The sequence below is a fragment of the Spea bombifrons genome, chromosome 1 (genome assembly GCF_027358695.1).
Source record: "Spea bombifrons isolate aSpeBom1 chromosome 1, aSpeBom1.2.pri, whole genome shotgun sequence".
In the NCBI taxonomy this organism is placed as follows: domain Eukaryota; kingdom Metazoa; phylum Chordata; class Amphibia; order Anura; family Pelobatidae; genus Spea; species Spea bombifrons.
Genome location: NC_071087.1, coordinates 92,903,079 through 92,915,598, shown reverse-complemented (window position 1 = coordinate 92,915,598; position 12,520 = coordinate 92,903,079). Strand labels below are relative to the sequence as shown.

The 12,520-nt window shown below is 41.6% G+C and overlaps 1 protein-coding gene across 2 annotated transcripts; it reads left to right on the top strand.

Moving 5' to 3' along the window:
* Positions 1-4,945: 4,945 nt before the first annotated feature.
* Positions 4,946-11,695, top strand: PLIN2 (perilipin 2). 2 transcript variants are annotated; one of them, XM_053465895.1, is made up of 8 exons: positions 4,946-5,005; positions 5,590-5,785; positions 6,259-6,341; positions 6,597-6,849; positions 6,984-7,168; positions 8,266-8,394; positions 8,575-8,865; positions 11,530-11,695. In XM_053465895.1, exons 1-8 carry the CDS (start codon positions 4,961-4,963, stop codon positions 11,650-11,652), a joined length of 1,305 nt encoding a protein of 434 aa, XP_053321870.1. In that variant the 5' UTR covers positions 4,946-4,960; the 3' UTR covers positions 11,653-11,695. The 2 variants fall into 2 exon arrangements, with proteins under 2 accessions (XP_053321870.1, XP_053321871.1); XM_053465896.1 differs by lacking the exon at positions 11,530-11,695 and having other exon boundaries at positions 8,575-9,274.
* The last annotated feature ends 825 nt before the right edge of the window (positions 11,696-12,520 follow it).

Genomic DNA, 12,520 nt, shown 5'->3' with positions numbered 1-12,520 from the left:
TCTTTTAACTGATCACCTACATTCTCAGGAAGAAAGGAGACACGTTGCACTGCCATTTCTTGCAGCCCAGTATGGATCTTTGTCTAAAATGCAGAACTGACACTTCCACTAACTCAGACACTCACGCCAAAACAACTACACATTGTGTGGCCCTGCCTCTTGTTGGAAGTTAGGGAGATAAAGAGGTAAGTCTGGGTTTCGGATTCATCTTTTTATCCCTACTCCCGGGAACATGCCTCTGTCAATCTTGGGGGCCCCTATGAACCACCAATCCCTCTGGGACCTGCCAATGACTAAAATGCAGTAAAGCATAGATGTTTTGCTCCCTTAGCCAACACACCACAGGTGTGGCATTGGAGATGGGCATGCAATTGACGGAAAAGTGCTGGAAGGGGCGTAGAGAGGGTTGTGAGGTTGGCAGAGATATTCTTCTAATAGTTCTTCATCGGATGAGCAACGTGCAGAAATTATTAATAGAAATGTGCAGAGACCATTGTAGAAAGTAGAGGTGAGTCAGCACTCAGCATAGGTTACAACAAGGAAAGTTCTAGATGGTAGTTAAGTGTTTATCAAGCACTCGTTCTGCATGATTACCCCTAAATAATGCCCCAGCTCTCCAAGTTGGCTGCAACAGCATCTTTTTCAAGTTAGTATGCCAAGGAGGGTTTCTGAAACATTCAGGCTGGCACCATTCCTTGCCTGCTCTCTTAACCAAGTCTGCTCCTCATTTGAATCATAATAACTTAGTTTAGTCCCTTTTAATATGTTATTACCTTTCTAATTCCAATGTTGAAATGTATGTTATATCAGATGGCATTTTACATGTTCTTTCAGTTGAAAAGCAGTAGCCAGGTGTTTGCGAGGAGGGGGAAATTCAGAAGTCTGGAAATAGAATGTTGTGCCCCAGAAGTGGTAAGGCCAGATGAGTGGCAGACCCCCTCTCCCCACCACCAGACAGTGCCTGAGAACCATGGCTGTCTTATAAAAACTGGCACTGCTGGGAGGTATGTATTTATATTAATTACCTCTCCCAGGTTTCCTGCATTGTCTGCAGGAAGCACATGTGAGACAGGTGGTGAAGGTGGTCAGTGGCCAATTAGAGCTCATGATTGAGAGCCACGGACAACAGATGCAAAATCAGGGCCCATTGTCATGCCTTCATGTACACCTACCTTTTCTGCATTGTATTGTCAGTGCAAGGGGACTGGAAATAGACTGTTAACGGGCTGCTGTCTGGGTGCGCCCCAACACCTGCCTGCCTCTGCTCCTGGTTGGCATGTTTATGAAGGAAGCAGTAACAGAAAGGCATTAAACATGGGCAGTGGACTCCTCATGTGATCCATATACTCATAAAAGCGCACTACAGTGTTGAGCCAATGCTGCCACAGCAAATGCAGTTTGGAGAATTTACCAACAGGACAGGCAAGAGTTGGGTACACAGGCAAATATTTCTCCAGAGGAGAAATTATTTGTCCTATACTTCCTTTTTGTATAAGCCCTGCAGAGACCTCTTCAATAAGAGTACTTCTCTTACCACTTGATTTATGAACCTTTTCCCAGGCACATAAACAAAGGGATTAGCACCTAATGTTCTGAGTAAAGGGTACTTTAGATTAATTGATCATAAGTAGTCTTGAGGAGGATGACATATCACACTCCCCTACTGGCCTTTTCATTTTAATGTCCAGATTATTTACCCTACCCTGCCCACATTCATTGCCCCCTCCCCGTCACATCACCATCCTCATTCCCAGGCATATTTTTGATGTTTCAAACCATGTAGTATTCATAAAGATTTGGAGTATTGTATATATTTTCAAATGTATGTTACAGGGTTTGTATGGTAACATATTTGAATTGTACTGTTAAAGTTTTTGCAGGACTTTGTGTGACAATGTATTGTATCAACTATAATAAATCTTTGTGCCATATGTATACTGTGACAGTACACTGGTGTCTATCTCTGTCTACAAATAGGACCGAGTGATTTCAGTTTTGATTTGATGTTAAATGTAAACAATATATTTCTTATTCATCTCCAGGTACAAGATAATGTTTTATGTCTCATTTTGTGGCATTCTGTGGCATAGTGTGTACAGCCAGGAGTTGTTAGCAAGGGGAAAGAGGGTAATTGGACCATTAACTGAGTTGATAACACTGAGAGGTTCACCTACAATATGTACAATTCACATGATTCTCAAATATTATATATATATATATATATATATATATATATATATATATATAATCATAATGTTGAAAAATATCACCATGTGATGTTGTCAAGCAGCAAGAAATAACAGAGCACTCACTGGGAAAGATTAAGCAATCTTGGAAAATTTGTGATATTGACTTTTATTTAAAGTTCATCCCCTTCTCTTTCACTGACCCATGTCTCTGAACCAGAGGCTAATGTCTGCTTGGGCATGCTAATGATATGATTACTGTTATTTTCTAATAACAATAACAGCAAGGGTGGATGGGAAGGTGCTTTATGTTAAATTATGCTTATTTTTAATTTGTTGCGTATTATGTGTAAATAAACTTTAGCAGTGATGCCATCACTAACTGGTGTTCGTGCCACACCACAACTATGTCATAATACACTGTTCAGACATAAGGCATATTTCAACATTAATTGAACTGCACCAGCCTAACTGGCCAACTTTCAAGTAAGCCAAAGTCTTGACACCAATATTCTGCAGATCCTAAGTAATAATTGTGCACACATCTTCAAGAAACAGCATTGTCATGTTTAAGAGTTAAAATGCCAAAAAAAAAGTCACAACCTTTCCTTGTTTTATATAAAATTTAACGAAACTAGTAACTTTTTAGAAAAAGCCTATAAACACTGCTCACCAACAGAACATTCATCTCCTCATCCACATCTCCACCAGCCACTTATCTTTTTCTTCAATCTACATCGGTATCTGGCACCAAGAAGTTAGCAGCAGATCCTTCAAGTTGCGAGGTGGGGCCTCCCTGAATCGGACTTGTGTGTCCAGCGCAGGCCAAGTCAACACCTTGAACTCATTTTTGTGTTCCTAAAACCATTCCTGAACCACTTTACTTTGTGGCAGGGTACATTATCCTTCTGAAAGAGGCCAATGCCATCAGGGAATACCGTATCCATGATATGGTATACATGGTCTGCAACAATGCTTAGGAAGGTGGTACCTGTCAAAGTATCATCCACATGAATGGCAGGACCCAAGGTTTCCTACCAGAACATTGCCCAAAGCATCACACTGCTTCCACCAACTTGCCTTCTTCCCATAGTGCATCCTGGTGCCATATGTTCTACAGGTAAGCGTCACACACACACCCAGCACGTAAAAGAAAGCGTGATTCAGGCCACTGAGGTCCAGTTCTTGCTCACAAGCCGATAGTAGGCACTTTCAGCAGTGGACAGGGGTCAGCATGGGCACCCTGACTGGTCTGCGGCTACACAGCCCCATACACAACAAAACTGCGATGCGCTGTGTGTTCTGACACCTATCTATAAGAACCAGCATTGACTTTTCAGCGATTTGAGCTACAGTAGCTCATCTGTTGGATTTGACCACACGGGCCAGCCTTCACCCCCCCCCACTTGCATCAATGAGCCTTGGCTGCCCATGACCCTGTTACCGGTTCACCGTTTTTCCTTCCTTGGACCACTTTTGATAGACACTGACGTTTTGATAAATAAATACGTTTTATTTCTTACTTTCTGAAAAAAATCTCACCAGGATTATCCAAAAAGAACCAGCAGGTTTCACGTTAGTAGTGAGTAAAGCTTTGACATATTATCACGCCTGAAAGTTTTGCATAATACATTTTAACTTGTGCAATTCATTTCTATAATTAAACAGTGCCAGGTGTCTAGCGATACTGCATACATTACACTATGCTAAACATAGCAGCAGAACATTGACTTGGAAACAGCGATCAAAGATAAAGTTGCATCATTATCTAATTTCAAAGCCTTAAGTTAGTCTGTATTCCTAAATGCTGGACAGCGGTTTACAGAAAAATATTTTAGGCCGTCTGACTTGGACGGGGCCCGCAGGCAGAACTTGGGGGGGTCACACTTGCTCCGAAGACACGCTACGCGTGCTTATGTCTGTGGTAAATACGGCGGCGGGGAGTCCCTCGCTAATAATGGTCAGGTCCCTCAGGAAGAAAAATGTGTCTTAACCCCCAGCACTCAAAAGGTTAAAAATGTGTCCCACTAGCATATTTCTTTTTTGAAATTACCCTTATTTATTATATAATTGAACCAATACAATGTATTATTTAATTCAAGCATCCATACGCGCCTTTCAAATGCTTTCCTCCCAAGCTCTTTCAGCACTATATGTATCGAAAACTAGCATTTATTCTATGAGGGTTATAAAAACGTGTTCCTCTATATATTTTATTATTATATTTAAAATATTATTATACCGTAATTATTTTTATTTTTTAACACAGGCCAAGTTATAAATGTCTTTTGTGTGACACAACAGCACAGGCTGGTATGGCTGGTAAATGAAATTAGCAGGCACAGTGTCTACTGGCAGGTCATAGTCCGTTCTGTGTCATATAATATTCCATGAATTACATTGTGCAAGTTACTAAACTTCGACCCCTGTCTTTTGAGCGCAAACCCTCTTCCACGACTCAGGCACGCGCCTGATTTCCTCCGGTGACATCACCTTATTATCGGAGATCAGCTGACACTCGGGAAGCTCAGGGACGCAGCTTCGCGAGGAGAGGGCGTGGTCTGGTGCGCCTATAAATTCATTTACTCGCTGATTTTTTTCTTCAGTCCTCCTCCTCAGTTGGATCTTGTGAGAAAGAGGTGAGCTGCTGTAGTTGGTGGTTAGGTTACGCCTGTTGTTTGGTGGGTGCATTTTCTGATTTTGGTTCCGTTTGGTGTATTTCTTATTTTATTTTAAGCCCCTGTTTATTATTTTTATAGGGTTTTTTTTCTAAAATGGCATCCGAAGTTGAGCAGCAACAGCAGCAGCATCAGCAGCAGGTAACTATATGATTGCTAATGGAGTTGAATAGCGCACTATGTTGTGCATTAGGCTAGCTCGATCCATGGGTGTGGGAGGCAGGATAAAAAGGTGTGTGTGTGTATATATATATATATATATATATATATATATATATATATTAGCGTGTGCGCCATAATGATCTATAATGTGCTCGGGTGTCTATGCTGTCAAACACGGGGCTTATTAACTAAATACCCTGTCTGTTCGCATGTTTGATACATGCCACCTAAAATCAATAAGGGGTCTACTGCATGATGTCATTCCATGCACATGGCTTCTAGTGAGAAGATCTTGGTCATGGGATTTATCAATCCCTTTCTAGTTCTGTTTCCCGTCATGGAATGTGTACTTCTCTGGTTAGTGGTAGTGTTGTATGTGTCTGAGGTCTTGTGTAACTCTACTTTTTTACTGGGCCAGCACAAATAAAGTTGGATAGAAACTAAAGAGTCTACTGAGATAAAATGGCTAAATACTCTAGTATTATGAAAGCAATGAACCGTTTATGTAATGCAGTATTGTACTTTATTATATATATTTTATATTGGCTTTTTTTTTGTCCTAGAATGCAGTTGTCAGGTTAATTAACCTGCCTTTGGTGAGCTCCACCTATGACATGGTGTCTAATGCTTACACCAACACAAAAGATAATCATCCATACTTGAAGTCTGTCTGCGATGTGGCTGAGAAAAGTGTGAAGACCATCACCTCGGTGGCAATGGTTGGCGCCATGCCTATCATACAGAAGCTGGAGCCTCAAAGTAAGACTTGACTTTTAGTGTGAATATTCTGGCTAACATAACTATTCAGTTTAATCAGTGTTTGCATTAAGACTGCAGGAATAGCTTGTGGACCATGGGTATGTCCCTAGTGGTGGTCTCTTTACCTTGGGGTGTTAGTGTGTCTAGATTCAATGTTCTGGTGTTAACGTTTTATTCTTTGGGTGTCTGATGCTTCACAAGGTTTGACTTTTATCTTTGATGTTGGGATGTTTCACTTTTCCTCTGCCCTTTTGCCTTAAACTATTTGTTGACCCAGACTTTCACAATACAAGCTCTGTAGCCTTTGGTGTATGTGCTGTCCTTGGAAAGGGCACAGTGACACTACAGATGCTGCCCAGAAATGATCTTGGAATGGCACCCCCTCCCCCAGACTGTTATACAGTCTGCCCTTGAACATTAAACTTGGCACGTATTGCTATGTTGACTGAATACCAAACTTTTTCCTCCTTTAGTTGCTATTGCCAACAGCGTGGCTTGTATCGGCCTGGATAAAATTGAAGAAAAGCTCCCTATCCTCTATCAGCCTAGTGACAAGGTATGTGTCGTCTTCTAGGATGTTCTGTCCAGTGTTTTTATGTAGACTAGTCATAATCTGCTTTTGGGAAGCATTGAGTGTCTAGCCCAGTTCTGATGCCGCTGACAAACCCTAAATAACAGTAACTTGAGCTCTTAGCCTACCCAAAGTTCTTGGTATTTGATGCTTCCAAAAACCAACATGGCCCTGTAGCTATCTGTCTTGTGACGGAAAACTTATTAGACTGCTTTTTAATTGTTTTTCTACTACATCTAGGTTGTGTCCAGTGCAACAGAAGTAGTGGTTGGTGCCAAAGACACTGTCATTAATGGAATTACAGGAGTGGTTGATAAAACAAAGGGTGCTGTCCATGACAGTGTGGAAATGACAAAGGCTGTTGTGAATGGCAGTATAAACACTGTGCTTGGAAGCAGTGTGGTGCAGATGATGAGCAGCACCGTTAACACTGCCCTCACAAAGTCCGAGTCCTTGTTGGAACAATACTTGCCGCCAACTGATGAAGAGATGGGTAAGTAGAGTCTAAAGTTCATGGTAGATATTTTAAGTCTTCTTGCTGTAAATTAGCTCCGTATCTCTTGTTGCGATTGTACAATAAACTGATGCTTCTAAAGACTTCTTTTTTTTATTTTTGTTCCTTTTTAGCCGTAGAAGCATCTAAAACTGAAGGCTTTGAAGTTGGAACTGAAAAACCCAACTATTATGTCAGACTGGGTTCCCTGTCTTCTAAAGCTCGTAAGCGTGCCTACCAGCAGGCTGTCAATCGGATGAAGGATGCAAAATCAAAAAGTCAAGAAACAATTACTCAATTGAACAAGACTGTTGATCTTGTAAGTGTTTGTCCCACCCTCCACATGTCGGACTTATTGTAACTATTTTAGCTCAGTCACTACACATTAATGTGTATTGGGTACTTAAAACCAATACTGTCAAAATGGAAACCTGCACAGAAACCAGGAATAGACAATGTGTTCCTTAACCCCCTTAATGACAGCCTGTACGGGATCAAAAATGCATTGTCTTCAAGAAGCGCAGACAGTTTTTGTTTTTTGTATACATTGTACAGCCAATACACTGTTTTTTGCAGCATGCTTACACCTGTTTGGTAGGCCTCGTATTATACATTTGTATTATCTGAGCCTGTGACTAGCTTAGCGCACCGACATTTTTTCTTTTCCCTGTTTGCGCATATTTGAGGTTGTTGGCTCCTCATCAGTCTGGTTGCAGCTTGCTGTCCAGGGGTTAATAGGGAGGAGGTTTAATTGCACCTCCCCCAGCACATTAATAAGGTTTTGGTAGCAGTATAAACTGCTTTGTGTGCCCACTATGTAGGAGGTGAGAGTAGGTTCTCACCCTATTGAGAGTGTGCCTTGACGTGGCGGGTGAGCTTAATTATGCTTTGGCCAATTCATATAACCAAAACCTCTCATTTATATTATGTTTATATATTAGTTGCCAACTTTATTAGGGTAAGAAGCGCAGACAGTTTTTGTTTTTTGTATACATTGTCTTCAATGGGTTTAGGGACCGTCCTTAAGGGGTTAATAAAATCTGCTTTCAGCACTCCACTGGCTAACCTTAGCTGTTGGCTCCATTGAGCATATAGAAATGCTTTCTTCCATAGCATTTGCGTTTCTTAATAGTAGCTTTGTGGGAGTTCCGTAACAACCCTCATCCAGTCTACAACTCTTTAGCTAGCCTGAGGGCAAATTGGCTCTCTTAATGGGGCTAGTAATGTCTTAAAGGAGAAATGTGAGGGAAATCACCCAGATCTTTTTTTAATAGATGCCTGTCCTACTGAAGCTAGAAGGCTTCTGCTCATAAGGGCTCATATTTTGAACAAGTCAGAACATGATCCACAAGTGTCCCAGTTTAACAAACGTTAATGATGCAACAAGGTATTGATGTAATGTTGTTGTGTACCTAGATTGAGTTTGCAAGGAAGAACATGAATGATGCCAACCAGAAGATCCATGGTGCCCAGGAAAAGCTGTACAGTGCTTGGATGGAATGGAGAAAGGGCTCAGGGGAGACTGAAGGGCCAGAGAGTGCTGAGGTAGTCTAGATTTCTCCAGTTTAAGAACTACTTAAACATGCTTACCTTGTTAAAAGGATTATGTAATCAATTGAAATGTTGACACTTACAGCCAGTGGCTGTAATAAATTTAACAAAGAACGTGAAATTGCTTAGTAATGTAACATGATTCTTTAACACTTTTTATTTTTGTTCCTCCAGCAAATTGAGTCCCGTACTCTATCAATTGCACGAAATTTGACACAGCAACTTCAGACCACTTGTCTCTCCCTGGTTACAAGTGTACAAGGGCTACCACAGAACATCCAAGAAAAGGCTCACAATGTTAGCACCATGGCTGGAGAAGTGTACCAAAACTTCCGTTCCGCTTCCTCCTTCAGGGAAGTTTCTGACAACCTTCTCACAACCAGCAAAGGCCAGCTCAAGAAAATGAAAGAGTCTATGGATGACATGATGGACTATTTGGTCAACAATACACCACTCAACTGGCTGGTAGGTCCCTTTTACCCCCAGTTGGGTGGGTCTCCGCATGGTGAACAAGAATGTGATGGGGCAGATAAACAAATGAGCCAGGAGGAAAGACTGAATTAAATTCCACATATCACACTCTGCACTTAAATATTTGCAAGACATGGGTGAATTCTATTTCTGCTCTTCTGGATTTCAAGCAATAGCTTGTATTACCACATGGGCTTTAAAGCCAAGTCTTGAAGACTGTCTTTGAAGCCTAACTTTGCAGCATCACAAGAAAAACTCTTGCCTAACAAGCGCTGCTGTATTACATGCTCGTCTAACTTTGTCCTAAGTGTTTACGTCACTCACACAACCTACACTAATTTTGTAAACCCTAACTTTTGTATACCTTTTTGTATCTGCAATAAACACATCAGCATTAGATAAATTCTGGTCTGTTTGTTTAACCTGAAACTCTATGCGTAAACCGCTGTAAGAGCCTAATTTGTGGAATATGTTTGAAGACTTAAGTTAAACAAGTGTGTAAACCACTGCTGGAATGCACAAAGCTACTCAAACCAGAAAATCTCCTCTTCCAAGAGTACAAAAAAAAGTATAACGCTCCCTGTGTGCCTCACACAAGTGATTGCATTAATACTCAAATTGTACATAATCTTGTGAATGTAATAAACTTGCATCTGTCCACAAAGACTAGATATTCACCAATTGTAACATTTAAAGTTCCCCTCCATAAAAGTGATTGCTGTAATACACCTAACTTCCAGTATCTTGAACGTAGCACAGTGTATGCTAATCATGCCATGATACAGGTGTGGCGTATCAATCAATATTTAAAAACTGCTAAGCGTCCGGACTTCTTGGTTTTGTGTTTGTTTGTCCACCCCCCCCTTATTTGGAGCTTTCAACCAAATCTGCACAAACAAATGGCTATTTCACTGAGTGTCTATAGTGGCTCAAAATCCATTCGATAACAAACCCGCTTCATTAGTTTACTGCCTCCAATGGATTATATTGATTTTATAGTTACAGTTGGAAAATACAAAATCCGTAATCGCTTCTAAATACAAGCACTACTCCTACCACACCTCAAGTATTCAACGCGCCAGCTTGGTTTGTGTTAGGATCCGATATTAAAGGTGGGGCTATGTATATGGGGAGAGGGGCTTTATGATCATGTGTAACTAATAACACTACAGCGGTTTCTAACAAACAAAATTAGAGCTGGTGCTGTAGAAACAATCTCTCTGTACTGTAGTGATGCTGACCAGTGGATGTCTCCCTTTAATATTCTAAAATCAAATCTTAAATGTTGGGATTGGTACCATGTAGGGCTGCAACTAACGATTATTTTAATAATCGATTAATCGGCCGATTATTTTTTCGATTAATCGATTAATCGGATAAAAAAAAACAATATGCAAATTTTTCGTTTATTTAAAAGAATTTAATGAACTGGATGTTAAAAAACAACTTAAAATTTACATTAACATTCTTATTTTGTTATGATGTAATAAAAAACAATATTTTCAAAGTACAAGAACCCAAACACAATATTTATGAAACAAAATAACCCCAAACATTCTGAAAAGAGGTGGACTATTACTGTTCAAGAAACTTTGCCCCAGCACTTTGCACTTTGCACCCAGCACTTTGCACCCAGCACTTTGCACCCAGCCCTGGCACTTTGCACCCAGCACTTTGCACCCAGCACTTTGCCCCAGCCCTGGCACTTTGCATCCAGCACTTTGCACCCAGCATTCAGCACTTTGCACCAGCACTTTGCACTTTGCACCCAGCACTTTGCACCCAGCCCTGGCACTTTGCACCCAGCACTGGCACTTTGCACCCAGCACTTTGCACTGTGCCCCTGCACCCAGTCTCTAACTCTGCCCTGCACCCAGCCCTGCCCCCACATTCTGCCCTGCCCCCACACTCACACTCTGCCCTGCACCCACTCTGCCCTGCACCCACACTCACACCCTGCCCTGCATCCCCACCCCCACTCTGCCCTGCACCCAGTCTCCCACTCTGCTCTGCACCCACACTCACACCCTGCATCCCCACCCCCACTCTGCCCTGCACCCAGTCTCCTGCCCTGCACCCCCCACCCCCACTCTGCCCTGCACCCCCCACCCCCACTCTGCCCTGCACCCCCACCCCCACTCTGCCCTGCACCCACACTCACGAACCGCTCCGTGCGAATGGAGCCACTCGCACAGAGCGAACCGCTCTGTGCGAGTGGAGCCACTCGCACAGAGCGAACCGCTCTGTGCGAGTGGCTCCATTCGCACAGAGCGATTCGCTCTGTGCGAGTGGCTCTGTGCGATCCGTGCACATAGACATGAAGAATACTTACCTCCGGAACGCGTCACATCCGTCACGTAGCTAGAAGAAGGCGGAGACTGCAGAGCGTGTAGCAGAAGCGGGGAACGCTCGCGGAGGTAAGTAAAAGGAGCCGAGTGCTCCAACAACGAATTGATCACTCGATTAATCGATAACGGAAATCGTTATCGATGATTTCCGTTATCGATTATTATCGATTTTATCGATTCGTTGTTTCAGCTCTAGTACCATGGCAGACCTTTAATGCCTTAATAGCAGAGTGAGCCAGCTAAATTATATCACCTGATTGTTGCGTTTTCAGTTGCTATGAGATTCATTTCCATTTTTCCCTTTTACTAGGTACCAGACTTCACAATCACAGACCTATCTTCAGAACCTGATGACAACACTGATGACACGGAGGAGGAAATGCAAGACTTTTCCCGTGTAAACGGCCGTTTAACAAGCCAGCAATCTATTTAATATGTAATCTATCGCTGTTGATTAAAATAAGACTGTGTGCTGCCCTGGTCGCTGGAATTTAGTTTGTATGCAGAGGGTAGTAGGAGATTGTGCCTGGGATTACAAAACACTTTTTGGGGGCGGGCGTACAGATGTTTTCCTGTTGTAACTGTATGAAAACACTTTTTTTTTTTTTTTGCCGTAGACTTGATTGTTGCAACCACTAAAGCACTTAATATACAAAAGTAACCTATAAATATTTAAGTATTTTCTTTTTGCTCAAGCTCGGTATTGCTATGGTAGGACTTAATATGTTTGACAAAGTATTGGTGTTTCTAGTTCACTGTGCCAATAACTACATTTAATAGTCTACCTAGAAAACGGGAATGAAACTGGTCATGTGGGGAGAAAAATAAAATCCCGTTACGGAGAACTAAGAAGAATTCATTACAATTCCAAAAACATTGGCTAATAAAAGAAAAAAACAGTCCAGTATATCTGGAAGTTGCCTCTGTTGTAAACGTCATGGCTTTGGTTGGATGTGTTAATTCCGTGCATGTTTTCTAGTAGGCTTGTTAGTTGTGTGAACTTAATGTTGGATTATACTGTTACATCATTTTTGAAGGACAATACTTAACACAGTTCTCTCCCCCCCCCCCTTTTTGAAAAAAATAAACCACATGCAAAATTGCCTTGTTCTAGTTATGACGCTACTGCCTAGCAATGGAAAACACGGCTATATTGTGAATGCATGGCTTCAAAATACAAGCGGGTTATACAGTTCTAAAATTCTGTTTCTTTATCAGCATAAGTGATCATGGTACCATAATGTAACAAACTCTATATCATCTAAGGTCTTCACTCAAATGATCTAAATGTTTGGGAACCC